Raw genomic sequence first — 16230 nt, 5'->3', positions numbered from 1 at the left:
AAGTACAACTGTTGCTTCATACCTGGCCAGTACTGAAGATCTGAACAAATTCGTTTAAGAGTTCTTGAATGTTGTCTGTACAAGCAAGAGGAACGTAAAGTACTAAATATATCTAAGCAACCTGGAGGGAAATTGTAAAAAGTAAATTTTCTAATGGTCAAACAAAAAAGTCATGAAATACAACAAATAATTTTACCGAATATTAGAAAAACCAAAATGAGTTTTGCCTTTCATTTGCCCATGTATGACTCTGCTTTTTGTATTTTTATCTAAAAGCATTGCAAATTTAATCACATTTCTTCATCATATTAGTGTCTATCACTTGTCCTTTGGATTATCTTTTTTTATATGATCTACAAATATAGCTGCCAATGAAATTAAATTCAAACCAAGAGGTAAAAATATATATGTCTAGCTAAAGTTACTTTTAGCTAAGAGCACGGAGAAACAAAAAAATTGCTATTTCCTAGAGACAATTTCAAAACTCTAATCAAAAAAAAACCAAAAAAACAAAAAAAACCTCTAATCAACAATGTAATGAAACACTGGAAACCAGAGGTGTATTAATAAGTGGTATCAAAAAAAAAAATAAGTGGTATCAATTAAATTATCAATAGTACTGTAATGGCTTACCTTCATTGGGACACAAAATATATTAACTTACCATATTTATTTTCAAAGAAGGACTGTGCAGATACATGAGATGTATGCCAATGGGAAGAAACGTTTTTGTCCTTACAAATTCCAGGAAGTAGACTGTCTACCAGTTGATCAATTTGTCCAATTTTTAATTCAGATAATCCAAGGTCCCTTAAGTTAAGTATAGGCTGTAAAAGATTAATTCAACCAAGTAAGCATTATTATTTTTTAATTTTTATTTTTTTACTGACATATAGTTGATTTACAATGTTTCAGGTATACAGCAGTGATTCAGTTATATATACATATACTTATATACGTATAAATATATGTATTCTTTTTCAGATTATTTTCCATTACAAGTTATTACAAGACATTGAATATAGTTCCCTGTGCTATACAGTAGGTCCTTGCTGTTTATATCAAGTAAGCATTATTATCAAGCTATTTAACTTGAAGAGTACTTATCAATTGAAACAATGTGAATTTTTTTTTTTTTTTTTTTGCGGTACGCGGGCCTCTCACTGTTGTGGCCTCCCCCGTTGCAGAGCACAGCCTCCGGACGCGCAGGCTCAGAGGCCATGGCTCACGGGCCCAGCTGCTCTGCGGCATGTGGGATCTTCCTGGACCGGGGCACGAACCCGTGTCCCCTGCATCGGCAGGAGGACTCTCAACCACTGCGCCACCAGGGAAGCCATTAAAAGGTGCTTTTTAAGGTAATAAAAACTGTAGAATATAAACCACATTATTATAATGGAATCAGAAGGACTACAATATTCAAGAGCTACAAAGATATTTTATCTTTTAAAATGGGGAAACCAAAAAGTCTATTTATAATACAAAGGGAAATGCAGATTTTTAACTAAGACAGAAATGTATGCCCTTTACATAATGAGTATCAAGTCCTAGGAACATAAAGAGAAATAAGGTACATATGAATATGATAATTATCATACAATAAGGTAACTGCTATTACAGAGATATTTTTTTAAAAAGTCATAAGAGAACACAACAACTAATTTCCTAAGTGATAAGGCTTCACTGAAATAACACTTAATTCACAAATGATGGGGGCAGAAACCTTGGGGAAGAGGGCAAACAAAAAGTCATCAAAGGGCTTGGAATGTTTGAGATGCAATAAAAAGTTTAGTGACCAAAGAAAGCACTAGAAAGATGGGCTATGGCCATATTGTGAAGAGCCTTGTTTGAATTTAATTCTATAGCTAATATCATTAGTTTTGTTTTATAGGAAGAAAATAGAAGACAAAGATGATAAGCTGGAGAACAGAAGGCTGATGTAACAAGAGAAAAATGGTATGAACCCGAACTGAGCCCTGACTAAGAAGGATGCAAATACCAAGTCACAGACAACAGACATTTGAAGAAACCAGTAAAGTATAGGGATTGTGATGGAGAAGGATGGATGTGCTGGCTATTGATTTGTTGTCTCTTAGCTCCTCTTCATCCTTTTTTTGGCTCCATGTTCATGGATCTGGGCCCTTTGAATATTTTTCCTTTGTTGGTTAGAACATTAAGCTGTCAGTAGAGGGCACTGGAGAGACATTGTAGGAGGAGTTTCTGCTCCTGGTTCAGGCTATTGTGTTCACTCAGCGGGCTCTTGTGTGCAACGTAACACCCATGGGTTTCTCCAGGAGTGGTTCCTGCCACTGGTGCAGCTTCTCCAAAGCCTGGTTCCTACAGTGCACAGTTGCCAGCAGTACCCAGCAGCTTTTCCAGTAACACACATCCCCATGAACAGCTTCTCCTGGTACCCAAGGGGGCAGATTTCCATCAGGTTCAGCTGGCATGGCACCAGTGACTCCTGTGCCATTCAGTGAGCCAAGGCCATTCCCTCTCCAACAACCTCAGAACCTCAGCCCAGGGGTGGAGAACTCTTCCTGGGAAGCTCTCAGTCCTGGGAGGATTAGCTGCTTCTTGAATCCGCAAGTCCTATATATTTGAATTTTCTTTACTTATTACTAGCCAATCCCTAGTTATTCTAATCCCATTAGACCAGGGTTTTTAAAATATTAAACTAAACTTATCCCCTGCCTGCCGACGCAGGGGACATGGGTTCATGTCCCGGTCCAGGAAGATCTCACATGCCACGGAGCGGCTGGGCCCATGAGCCATGGCCGCTGAGCACGTGCGTCCGGAGCCTGTGCTCCGCAACGGGAGATGTCACAACAGTGAGAGGCCTGTGTACCACAAAAACAAAACAAAACAAAACAAAACACTGGAATCTGGGGAAGCAGCTCAGTTTTAGACATCTTAATTTCGAGGTCCTTGGAGCCTATCCAGAGGGGTATTTTAATAAGCCACCAGATAATTACTTTAAAACTTTAGAGATACTTTAGAGTTGGAGATAGATTTGGGAGTTATCAGCATATAAATATATACAGACATTAAGATATATAATCTGGGAAACTATGCAAAATGAAAATTAGATTACAGATAAATGTACACACACTATGTAAAAGGCTGGCGATAAAAACGCCCAGCAAAACAGAAAGAGAAAAAAAAAAAACCCATCAATGTAGTATCACTCAATTTATGAAAGTATTTTGAAAGCAGTGGATGTTCAGCAAGGTCAAATGCTAAGGAAAAGCTGAAAAAGATGTGGATTTTTTAAAAAGGCCTGTACTTACTGCTAAGGAAGTCAACAAAATATACCAAAACAAGTCTATAAAATGGTAAAAGTAGTAGCCAAACTACAATGGGATGTAGTATGAATAAAAGTTTAGCAAGAACAGATGTTAAGTTCAGAGTACTACTTTTTCAAGAAGTCTGAAAGCAACAGGAAAAGAAGTCAGTAGCTTGAAGGAAGTTGAAAGTATTTTGCTTGCACTGTGAAGTGGGTGTTTGGATGAGCAAGACTTGATGAAAGCAATGTAACCTCAGAGCAAAGGAAGTGCGAGTAGAGATGAGGGAGGATGCTTAAGAAGAATGAAAATGTTTGTGAAGCAATAACAAACAGTCATCAATGATAAACCATAGGAATAATGAAGGTAAATCAGAGGATAAGACACCAATTCTGTATCTGAGACCATTAGTCTTAAGCTCAACATTGGCTTCTAGAGTTTAGCTACTTTTCAAGCCCCCAAAATGTACTTCACTACTGACCTAGCCATTTCACTTGATGAAATAGTCAAACATTTAGCACCACGGAGAGTACAAACGGTGTTGTTCAGAGCAGCAAAAAATTGGAAACAATATCCAACAAGAGAACATCATAAAATGAACACTCTGAAAGTCATTAAAAATACAGAATATGTATGGAATAAAAAGTTCCTAAGACTATTAAATGATCAAGCAAAATCTAAATCAGCATATACAGTATGATCCAACTATTATAAAATATAAAAGTACAAGTGAGAAAAAGAGAAGCAGGATCATAGGTTAATTTAATTTCTTCTACCTACATAATAGTTTCCAAAATTTCTAAACTGAACATAATATTGCTGCATGTAGCAATTTTGATACATGCAGTCTTATCATTAGGAAAGCTCTCGGACTGTAAATTTGAAGAAGGGTGTCACAACAGAAGACAAGAATGGATTGCCTATAGACAGAGGCAATAGGAATTTGGCAGGTAATATAAAAGGAAAACATAGGGGCTTCCCTGGTGGCACAGAGGTTAACAATCCGCCTGCCAGTGCAGGGGACACGGGTTCATACCCTGGTCCGGGAAGATCCCACATGCTGTGGAGCAGCTAAGCCCGTGCGCCACAACTACTGAGCCCACGAGCTACAACTACTGAAGGCTGCACGCCTAGAGCCCGTGCTCCGTAACAAGAGAAGCCACCGCAATGAGAAGCCTGCGCACCGCAAAGAACAGTAGCTCCCACTCGCCACAACTAGAGAAAGCCCATGCACAACAACGAAGATCCAACACAGCCGAAAATAAATAATTAATCAATTAAAAAAGAAAAAAAAAAGGAAAGCATAAAGACAAACTTTTCATCTAAGTAAAATTGTATCCCAAGACTCACCTCACAACCACCCCCCATCCCACCCCCACCAAAAGCAGACTTTTTTTTTTTTGGCTGTGCCACGTGGCATGTGGGATTGTAGTTCCCCGAACGGGGATCAAACCCAGGCCCCCTGCATTGGAAGCGTGGAGTCTTAACCACTGGGCCACCAGGGAAGTCCCGCAAACTTTTTTTTCAACTCCTCCTCTACTGTCCTTTGCCATAGCCCCTGATATCAGGACTAAGAACATAAGCTATTTATGGTTAAAGAGGCTTCTGAGAAACTTAACTATAGATTATAAAGTTTACTATGAAAAATGTATTCTGAGCTACAAGCAACTATCTTATTAATGAATCTTGTAAACACAAGGTTCCTAGGTTGGGAATTCGCTATATCCTAGGCCACAATGATTTTATAATTCTCTGAATACTCAAAGTACGGTTTCGTAGCTTATACATTTCACCTTCAGGTATCTATATTCTAATTGTTCAATTACACTGAAAGCTCCTATAAGGCGGTAGATGATAACTTCTTGCTATTCTGTCTTTCCTGAAAATTATGGGAATTATGGAGTTAACTGTAGGTTCCCTGCTACCACTGAAGCAACACAAAAGAATATCTAAATGATATTACACAAGCAGTAACGTAGGAAGTGAATACCAATACACTGCCACATGAAATTTTTTATAAATTAAATGTTAAAAATAAAACAAAGCAATATTTCTATATGTACAACAAAGCCAGAGTTGGACATCTTTAATCGTAAAAGGGAGATTAAGCTGAAGATAGAAATCACCCTGTTACAAATGCCTAAACATAGAAAGTTATTTCAGGCATGTTTACAATGTACTAAACCAAAAAAACTTTCTCACACACCCAGGGTAAAAACTATTACCTCACTGCTGGGAGGCTCATGCTCAGACACTACATCCCGATGCTGGTTTTGAGAAACTGATGCGCTGATAGAAACAGATGTGTTTTTCGGTGAATGGAAGGCATTGATGAGATGACTCAGAGGAACTGTAACCTATAAAAAGATAGAAGCTGAAAATAAGTAGTGATTTTTAAAATAAAAACAGAAAAAAAACCCTTTTATTGTCAGGATTGGGTATTGTAAAAAGTTAAATATACACCGTATATCAAAACTATACATTAAAAATTATAAATACTCAGATTATTGCTGGTAGGAAGAAAACTGACCTTCAGGATAGTATAGGGGTTATATACAGCAAAAGTATTAAAAATACATACATTTCACCATTCGAGCAATCTAACTTCTAGGGATTTATTCCAAGGAAATAATCTAGTAAGTAACGATCTATGCTTGCATATGCACAGAAGACAGTTTTCATCAAAATATTTAAAAATTTGTGGAAAGCTAGAAATGTCCAATAGGGGAGTGGCTACACAAATGATACCACCACAAAAATGAAATATTTCGCAGACATGAAAGAAGTAAGCATATACCCAGAATTTTATATTTTTCAACTTCCCCACTGCACCACCCTATTCTAAGTCACCATCATCCATATGTGGATTTTCACAACTGCATCCTAACTTCTCTCCCTGAATCTGCTCTATTAAAGCCAGTCAGATCTCATCACTCCTCTGCTCAAAACCCTCCAATGGCTATTCTCACAATAAAAGTCAACGTCCTAACAACGATGACACAGAAAGCCCTCTCTGGCTCTTCATCACCTCTCCGAATTGATCCACCACTAAGTTCCCCTTCCTTCTCTCCGCTCCCACCACCGCATCCCCCTTTCTGTTCCTGGAAAACACCTGGCAGGCCCTCACCTCGAGGACTTTGCACTGTTGTTTATTCCCCTGTCCAGTTAGTCACATAGTTTGCTCTCCCTTCAGTTCCTAACTCACAAGTCATCTTTTCATGCATCTCCCTGGACAACCTATGTAAGATTTCAGCAACCCTCCCCTAAAAAATATTCCTTATTGCCTTCCTCTGCTCTATTTTTTCTTCTTGACATTTTCATTATCTAACACACTTCATATACTTACTTATTTACCTATATATTGTTTACTAGAAACCCCAGTTTAAGTCACCTCATTAGCGTAAATCCAGGTATGATCCAAGGAGGGGCTTTAAGAATAAAGACACGCCCATCACAGGAAATTTCAAGGGTTTTAGGAGCTCTGTGCCAAGAATTGGGAACAAAGACCAAATAGTTTTTATTTATTATACCACATTCTCCCACTGGAGCATAAGTTTCATGTGGCAAGGTTTTTTTCCTCTATTTTATTATTTTTCTCTGTTTTATTTATAAATTATTTAATATAAACTGTTTTTACGTTATACTTAATATAACTTAACACTTTATATTTTATTTTGCTCTACCTTACTTCCTCTATTTCATTCAATACTGTATCCCAGTGCAATAATGCACACAGTAGATGCTAAATAAATACCTGTTGAGTAAATGATTAAATTAAATGGGCTCTTATTATATGCCACATTTTGAACTATGTACTTTACTTATATTATCTCATTTAATCCTCCTAACAACTATAAACATTAGTTACTATTACATTTCTATCACACTTTCTCAGCAAGAAAGTACTATAGGAAGAAGGATTCTAACACAGATAATCTGACTCCAGATTTCACTTTAAGACTTTTCATCCCATAGTTACTGATACAGAAATAAATTCATAACATTGTTTTTTAAATGAAAAAAGCGAGCCATAAACCTTTATGTAACATTTTTTTTAAAAGTATGCATACACATATTTGTGTAGAGTTGAAAGGATGAAAGAACTTATTCTAAAATGTGATCTATTGGGGTTATGAAATTATAGGTGATCTTCCTTATTTATATTTTTCTTTTCAGGATTTTTGGCAATTAGCGTGTATTATTTTTAGAGTCAGAAAGAAACGATAAGCTCTTTTAAAACTATTACAAGAATCAGGGAATTCCCTGGCGGTACAGCAGTTAGGACTCCACGCTTTCACTGCTGAGGGCCTGGGTTCAATGTCACACGCTGCACAGCGTGACCAAAAAACAAGAACAACAAACAAACAAACAAAAAACTATAGGAATCAAATTATTTTAAGATACATATTTTCTGTATATACATTTTTTGTTTTTGTTTTTTTGGCCTCCCCGTGCGGCTTCTGGGAATTTAGTTCCCTGAGCAGGGATTGAACCTGGGCCCTCAGCGAGTGTGTGAAGTCCTAATCACTGGACCACCAGGGAATTCCCTGTCTATAACCTTGAAAAGTTTTATTTTAATTAGTTGTACCTCTTCTCATTCAATAAAGAATTTAAACTGCTAAACGATGGTTTGATCTCTCCTCAATGAAAAGGTTGAACTTCTGTGTCATATTAACAGTCCTACATGAGTCCAGTTAGGACTGCCTATAGTACAGAAAATTCCTTCACTACCTCTACCGACATTGCATACCACTAACTCCATTCAGCTAATGATAAATTCTCCTAAAATCGGGTCCTCTTGACATCAATTTCTTGCAGTTCAGTTTCAAAAGGTTTAATGTTGTATTCAGCAAGCCAAGTCAAATTCTTTTTCAAACGATTGGTAGGACTCCTCCAGACACCGGTCATCTTGGTAAATAACACCTACTTGCATCCAGCTGATCAAACCCAGAAACACCTCTTTCCATCATCCCTCATGAAATTCTATTCTTTTTTCTTTCTTTTTTGGCGGCACCGCGCGGCTTCTGGGATCTTAGTTTCCCGACCAGGGAGTCCTAACCACTGGACCACCAGGGAATTCCCTCTGTTCTTTTTTCAAAATAAATCCCATCCCCTTCTTTCCATAACCACTGTCACCACTTAGCGGTGCATTATCCCTCTCTGGATTAGTGCAATAACATCCTAAACTGAAAACATTTCCACTCTGTCCTTCAACATTCTCCACACAGCAAGAAGCCAGAGTAATCTATTACTCTGTAATAGACTGTAATGTAAATCTGATCATTTTACTCCTTAACATGCTTCAAAGCATTCAATGGTTTCCAACAAACTTAAAATGAAGCCCCAAGTCCCTTCTTGTAACACCCTGTATGATCTGCATCATGTCTTCTCCCCAACTCCTTTCCGTCACTGGCCCTTTAATCACCACGCTCTAGCCACACTGGCCTTATTCCTGTTCCTCCAATCAACTAGGCTTGTCACTATCTCAGAACCTCCAGATGTTCTGTCTACCTGTTCATATCTATTCACTCTTCACTTGGCTAACTCCTATTCATTTTTTACTTCATATCATCAAGATTCCACATTTGCTTTGTTCACCTAGCACATTACTGATGCCCAATAAATAACTAACCACTTTATTTTTTATTACCCCACCAGTATTAGCAAAATTCAAAACAAAACAAAAGGGAGTGGAGGTTACACAGAGGAACATAATTATATGCTTTAACCAAGAAACTAAAGAACGTCAAAAATTATTTTTAAAACGGAATGTTTTCAAAAACTGTTTATTTGCAAAACTGTGAAGAACTCTCAAAAAAAATCTAACTGTCACCATCAAAAAAGATTTTTAAATGAACTAAGAACAAAACATCACCGGTGATTACTCCTGAAAGAAGAGTTAAAAATAAAAACGCTTGGAATCTTTTTTCTCTGCCCTTTTGCTTCAAAAATGAAAAGATGGGGAGGAGGCTGAATCAAAATTTTAAGTGCAAGCAGTCAATAACGTAAATATATCAATATATATTCATTACTTACTTTTGGTCAAAAAAAGAGGGAAAGCATTCATAGAAGATTATTCAAATTTTTATAGCATGTTTGGGTTAAATTCCATTTAAAAGAAAGAGTAGAGAATCCGGGCTGTGAAGACGAAAGTCTTTAAAGAGGCGGAAGGATGGAAAAGAAACATCACTTACTCCCTTTACATCTACGGCAGACGTTTCCCCTGCCCCCTCCCCACCCCCACCCCAGAAGGTCTAGCACTGAACAATGCCTGATGGATTCTGTAGCAAAAATTCCACGCAATCAAATCAATAAGCCATGATCTCCATCACGCTCCTATTTTGCTTCTGCTTCATCGTCAGCCCTTTACTCTCAGCGTCGCCCCGATCCCTTCTCAACCCCAGGACTCCAACTGGATTAAACGCTTCCCTCCTACGATCCCGTAAGAGAAACCACTTCCAAGAAACGCAAACGGCAAACGCGGGCGGGGGGGGAGAAAAATGGACTGGATGCCGGACCCACCTGGGGCTGAACGGTGTTCGACAGCGAAAACATCTTCTCCAGGCCGTCAGCGACCTCACCCGCCTGCCGAAACTGTCCCTCTTGTCCACGGCCCGGCGGGGAGGCGCTGAGCCCTTTTTTTCCCCCTCTTTTCTCTCTCCTCTCGCCCTCACTCTTCTAGAAACGGAAAATGGCCTCCCCTCCCTACAGCTGCTGCAAAGACAGACAATCTGCCCCGGAAGGCAAGGCGCTAACGCAACAGTACTTCCGGGGCAGGTGAGGCCACCACCCAGGGGCGTGCGTCAACGCTCCGCCTTTTCGGGGACAGCTGACGCCCCCCAAGGTAGTTCACGTTCACGTTGAGTAATGCAGGCGCCGGAGCCCCAAAGCTCATTGGCTGTAGTTTTCTTTCTAAAAGGGAAAGACACGGACCCTGTTAAAATCTTTCTCCAACTTTGTTATCAATACTTACAATATATTCTCCTGTTCTGACTGGGCCTTGAGCTATGATAACCTCTTTTGCTACAATTAAGTGCTCTTTATCTTCCCCACAATAAAAAGCTCTTCTTATTTCAGATAGGCAAATTACATCCTGTTAAAATGTCAAATTACAGGACCAGTCATGCGCATCCTGCTCATCCAGTTTCTCCACATTCTGTGATTTCACTGGCCATTGTTTCACGGACCAGACCGAACTGGTTTACGTTTCTCTCGCGGGTGGGAGGCCGTAAAGGAGTTTAAAAAAACAAAACAAAAAAAAGTGGGATGAGGGCCGGGTCCCACCAGCCTCGTTTGGAGGTCGGGAGAAAACTCTTCAAATCCCTCGATTCAGAATCAAGCCCCCATAATCCCTTTCCCCGTCTGCCAAGAACTATTTGTGGCCCCCCCCCTCCCCCGTCACTACAAGCGAGGTTAGTGAGCCGCTGTCACCCTGGAAGAGTCTGGTTGGTTCAAGAATTTCCCAGCTGCCCCGCCTTCACGTTCTTTGCCTTCTGCGTCGACGCAGAGCAGGTGACAGGGGCGGGGCCGTACTGGATTGGGCGTGGCGTGCGCAGCGACGGGGTGACATCACGGCCGAAGAGCGGCGTGGGCGGAGCCCCGCTTTGAAACCAGTTGGCGGGAGTTGCGGCTCCGGAAGGGCTCTTGGTCGCTGCTAGAGACTTGCGTCCGGGCTGGCCTGCTATGGAGACCACCGCCGGCGGCGAGATGGAGGGTGGAGGAGGCACGCCGACAGGGGAGTTCGTGAATAGGATCCCGGTGCCACGACCTCCCTCCATTGAAGAGTTCACCATAGTGAAGCCCATTAGCCGCGGCGCCTTCGGGAAGGTGTATCTGGGGCAGAAAGGCAACAGGTTGTACGCGGTGAAGGTAAGAGTCAAGGAATAAAGAAAGCGAAAGAGGCCGGCCCTTGCGTCCTCCTTCCCGCCCCCTTAACTGGGCAGGCCCCAGGGCCGCTGGAACGACTAGACGGGTGCCTGGCTCACTGAAACCTCCGGAGCCCTGTGGGATAACTTCTCACTTGGGGTGACAGCGCGGGCAAGTCGGTGCCACCTCTGCCCCGCCCTTCTCTTCGCACCGCGAACGCTTAGGAGACGCCAGAACTTCTGAATCATTTTTACTAATTTGGGCTTTACCAGGATTAGGGTTGAAACTTTAAATTTGAAACAGTTATTTCCATATTATATTTTAATTCTATCAGTTTGACAGATTCATTTTTTTATTGAGATGTAACTGACATTTACTAGTTTCAGGTGTACAGCATAATGATTCAGTATTTGTCTATGGCGAAGTGATCTCCACAATGTCTAGTTAACAACCATCATGACACAGCTACAAATTTTTTTCTTGTGATGAGAACTTTTAAGATCTCTCTCAGCAGCTTTCAAATATACAATGTAGGATTGACTGTAGTCAGCATGCTGTGATGTAGATTAACTTCTGACCTATATGACAAAAAGATCTCATTAAACCCCACTTTTCTCTTCATTGTATAACTCTAGAATGTACTTATATTTAAGGACGGAGCTGAAATATGTCCCAAATCACTCCTTTATCCTTGCAGTAGTATATATCATTCAAAGCATTCAAGAGCTTTCAATATATTTGAAGCTGTTCTGGCCACTCTTGATTCTCATCCACTCCCATAGTTTCAGATTACTCACATCTCAGCACTGAGTGATGGTGATAAAGGAAAGAAGCCAGCAGTCTGATGCAGTTTCAACTTCCTGTCGGACATTGCTACGTGACTATCTAGCAGGCACCTCGGAATTGTGCTTGCCTAACTTCGAACAATCCTCTCCACCTAACTGCCTCCTGTGTTCCTTCTCTCCATGTAATAATACCACCATCTCTGTCATTTCAAGCTAGAAACTTCAGGCATTTTAACTTTTCTCTGCTTCATCTGTATATTCTCTCTCTCAACTAGGCCTGTCAATTCTGTCTCATATTCATTCGTATTACCCCTTCCATTCCATTCCCAAGTCTGCCCAAGTACAGGACTTCATTTTTTCCATTTCTTTTCTTCTTTCTTTCCCTTTCTTTCTTTCTTTCTTTCTTTCTTTCTCTTTCTAAAAGTACAGTTCAGTTTTTAGTAAATTAAATATAGAGTAACCATGACCACATTCCAATTTTAGAACATTCCCATCACCCTGAAAAGACCTCTCTTGCTCATCTGCAATGTCTCCCCCACTTAACACCCCTAGCCCCAGGTAATCATCAGTCTACTTTCTATCACTATAGGTTTGCCTTTTCTGGACATTGCGTATAAATGGAATCATGAAATATATGATCTTTTGCATCTGGCTTTTTTCACTTGACATGATGTTTTTAAGGTTCATCAGGCCTTCATTACTGTAACCTAGTAACTAGTAACCTAGTCTATTGGAACAGGCCCCTAACTGGAATCACTATTTTATTCCTTTGGCTGTGCCATGCAAGCTAAAGTCCAAACTCCTTAGAAAAGCAGTCATGCTCCAAGTTCTGGCTCTAAGTTTCCACTGTATCTTCTACATATTCTATGTTCTAGCCACTCCAGACAATTGGCTAGTCCTTGAATGCTGTGTATTGTCTTGCTTCCAAATTTATGTTTATTCTGTTTCCTCCTTAAGTGTCTTCCTTCCACCCTTCTCTGCTCTTCTCCACCTATGTTATTTGTGTATTAAGGTTCATCTTAGCCCCCCTTCAAACCTCTCCTGACCTTTCAGACCCACCCTATTGAAATTAATTCTCTCTCGCTTCATATGTTCCCAAGATTTTTTGCGTTTCCTTCTATTATACTAACCAGTCACTATTAGCTGTTGAAATGAAAACACCAATACACTTTTTGATAAGTATTTGTGGATATCCGCTTTCTGTGTAGAGTCTGGGTACAGTGGTAACAAAACGAAAAGCCCTCATAGAGCTTGCAATCTAGTGGAATGATAGGTGAAATCATGTTTCAGACTGGCTTTGTCAGTTTCCTTTGTTTTCTTAGGGAAAGGCTCTAAGGCTGGAATTTACAGCGTATTAATGATTTTATTACATGTTCTATTGAATCTTTGGAAGAAATATGCCTTTTTTTGACTTGTAATCTTCCTGAGAATTGATCTCAATGTTACTAACTATTCAGTTTAGTACTCCAGTTTTTTTTAAAAATTTATTTATTTTTGGCTGCATTGGGTCTTCGTTGCTGTGCACGGGCTTTTCTCTAGTTGCAGTGAGCGGGGGCTACTCTGTTGCGGTGCGTGGGCTTCTCACTGCGGTGGCTTCTCTTTGTTGCGGAGCACGAGCTCTGCGTGCATGGGCTTCTATAGTTGTGGCTCGCGGGCTCAGTAGTTGAGGCTTGCAGGCTCTAGAGCACAGGCTCAGTAGTTGTGGCGCACGGGCTTAGTTGCTCCGCGGCATGTGGGATCTTTCTGGACCGGGAATTGAACCTGTGTCCCCTGCATTGGCAGGCAGATTCTTATCCACTGTGCCACCAGGGAAGCCCTAGTGCTCCAATTTTAATGTAGATTATAGTTTTGCTTCCTTACCAGTTACCTTGAGATTTAAAAAGAGTGGTTAGTTATTTTTTATAACACAGCATCTGAGACTATTAAGTTTAAGTAAACTCTAACCGTTTTTAAGAAATTTTTTTTCCCAGGCAAACAAACATACATTCTTTCTCTTTCTGTTTCTATTTCCATCCATCAAAGAACCAGAAATTTAAAAAGAGAATTAGCTACTATTTCTCTATGCCTACATTCCTGATTATCTGGGGACGTATTAGGAACATTACTATATTTTGGCTTAGTTGTAAGAAGAACAGAACAGAATTTTTTTTCTACCAATAGGTAGGGTAGTCAGGGAGCATCTGCTTACATCTTTTTCCTTATCAAAAGGGATGTGATACTTTTGCCACTTGATACCAAGATAAGCAGTTCTATGTTAAAGAAAGTTTTGTTTTGTTTTCACCATATTAGCTGTTTTTCTAGCAGAGTTTCCCACTGGCAATGTGAGGTCCAAACAACATCTGTGTTTTCTCTCTCTGATTGTTTTCATGATGGCAACTAGGAAACCTGAGAATACTTTGTCATAAAAAATAAAATGGATGTGTCTATTGTCATGTTATGTACTACAGGTTGTCAAAAAAGCAGACATGATCAACAAAAATATGACTCATCAAGTACAAGCTGAGAGGGATGCCCTGGCCCTAAGCAAAAGTCCTTTCATTGTGCATTTGTACTATTCACTGCAGTCAGCAAACAATGTCTACTTGGTGAGTAAATAACTTGACATTTTCTCTTCATTCAGGAATCACTGAACCCAGTGACTTAAGAATTACAGTCTCTGGGTTCAGAGTACCTGGGTTTGAATTCCAGATCTTGCACTTATGAGCTTTATGACCTTGGCCAAGTTACCTTACCTGTTCTGTTAGTTAGGGTTCTCAGGGAAAAAGAACAATAGAGTGTGTGTGTGTGTTTGTCTGTCTGCCTGTGTCTGTGTGTGTGCGTGTGTGTGTGTGTGTGTGTGTGTGTGTGTGTGTGTGTGTGTAGAGAGAGAGAGGGGGATTTATTTTAGGGAATTGCCCTACATGGTTATGGTGCAAGCAAGTCCAAAATCTGCAGGGTAGGCCAGCAGGCTGTAGACTCCAGGAAGAGTTGATGTTGCAGCTCAAGCTCAAAGGCAGTGAAGAGGTAGAATTCCTTCCTCTTTGGAGGAGAAAGAGATGACACTTCAATTTTTTTTCTCTTCAGCTGATTGGATAAGGCCCTCCCACATGATGGAGGGTAATCAGCTTTTACTCAAAGTCTAATGGTTTAGATGTTAATCTTATCTAAAAAATACCTTCACAGCAACATTTAGATCAGTGTTTGACCAAATATCTGGGTACCATGGCTTAGCCAAGTTGACACATAAAGTGAGCTATCACACTTCAGTTTCCCATTTGCAAAATGGACATAATAATAGTACCTACCTCAGAGGTTGTTATGAAATTTCAATAGGTTGATATAAACTATGTAGAACAGTGTGTGGCACAGAGTGCTACAAATATTTGCTAAGTAAAGGATGCATAATAGAAATACTACATAAAGCTTGGGGTATGATAAGGAAAGATTTAGGGAAGTGGTGGATTTGGGGTGTATGGACTTAGAGAGTTGCTTGCTTTTCATTTAACATGGCAGCTTACACTCTGTTAATTCTAATGAGGAATTTGGGTGGGGGTAGGAAGAGGTGAGGATGGTTCTTCTGACTTCAGAGACAGTGTGTAGATTAAATGTTTGGTAACTCCAATAGCTTCTGTTTAGTGTAAACAAACAGAATAATTGACTTTACATCTTTTAAGCCAATAGTTGGCAAACTGGCCCATGGACCAAAGAGCACGGGCTCTAGGCACGCGGGCTCAGTAGCTGTGGCACACTGGGTTAGTTGCTCCGCGGCATGTGGGGTCTTCCCGGACCAGGGAGCGAACCCATCTCCCCTGCAATGGCAGGCAGATTCTTAACCACTGTGCCACCAGGGAAGTCCCTACTATAATATTTTTGAATTATTATTCCTGAAATCAGATAGACGGCCATATCTTGTCTACTAACTTCATCACTGGTTTAGATCCTTGATACTCAAAGTGTGTCCACAGACAAGCAGTATCAGCATCGTCTGAGAGCTTATTACAAATGCAGAATCTCAAGCTGCACTCCAAATCTGCTGAATCAGAATGAGATTTTGTTTGTTTGTTTGTTTTTTATTTTTTGGCCATGCTGTGTGGCATGGGGGATCTTAGTTCCCCGACCAGGGATCGAACCCGCACCCCCTGCAATGGAAGTGCGAGTCTTAACCACTGGACTGCCAGGGAATTCCCCAGACTGTGAATTTTTTTTTTTTTATTTTTATTTTTTTTTTATTTTTTTTTATTTTTGCGGTACGCGGGCCTCTCACTGTTGCGGCCTCTCCCATTGTGGAGCACAGGCTCCGGATGCGCAGGCTCCGGATG

At 40.3% G+C, this 16230-nt stretch overlaps 2 protein-coding genes across 5 annotated transcripts in view; one reads left to right on the top strand and one right to left on the bottom strand.

The window, feature by feature from the left end:
* The window catches only part of YME1L1 (YME1 like 1 ATPase), a 30194-nt gene extending 20163 nt beyond the window's left edge, over positions 1-10031 (bottom strand). The window contains exons 1-4 of the mRNA XM_024734164.1: positions 9804-10031; positions 5507-5638; positions 665-827; positions 23-121 (exon numbers count right to left, since the gene is read on the bottom strand). Coding sequence (XP_024589932.1) covers positions 23-121; positions 665-827; positions 5507-5638; positions 9804-9836 — 427 coding nt within the window. The 5' untranslated portion in view covers positions 9837-10031. The remainder of the gene's footprint in view (positions 1-22; positions 122-664; positions 828-5506; positions 5639-9803) is intronic.
* An 840-nt stretch (positions 10032-10871) lies between these two features.
* Positions 10872-16230, top strand: part of MASTL (microtubule associated serine/threonine kinase like) — a 32551-nt gene continuing 27192 nt past the window's right edge. For 3 of the 4 annotated variants that reach the window (XM_024734172.1, XM_024734170.1, XM_024734171.1), the window contains exons 1-2: positions 10965-11150; positions 14380-14517. In XM_024734172.1, coding sequence (XP_024589940.1) covers positions 10965-11150; positions 14380-14517 — 324 coding nt within the window. Of the gene's footprint in view, positions 11151-14379; positions 14518-16230 lie in introns of all 4 variants that reach the window. The other variant, XM_024734169.1, reaches the window with a different exon arrangement.

The sequence above is a fragment of the Neophocaena asiaeorientalis genome, unplaced genomic scaffold (genome assembly GCF_003031525.2).
Source record: "Neophocaena asiaeorientalis asiaeorientalis breed wild unplaced genomic scaffold, Neophocaena_asiaeorientalis_V1.1 scaffold120, whole genome shotgun sequence".
Taxonomy (NCBI): Eukaryota; Metazoa; Chordata; class Mammalia; order Artiodactyla; family Phocoenidae; genus Neophocaena; species Neophocaena asiaeorientalis.
The sequence above is the reverse complement of the archived record's forward strand: the minus strand, read 5'-3'. Positions and strand labels throughout refer to the sequence as shown.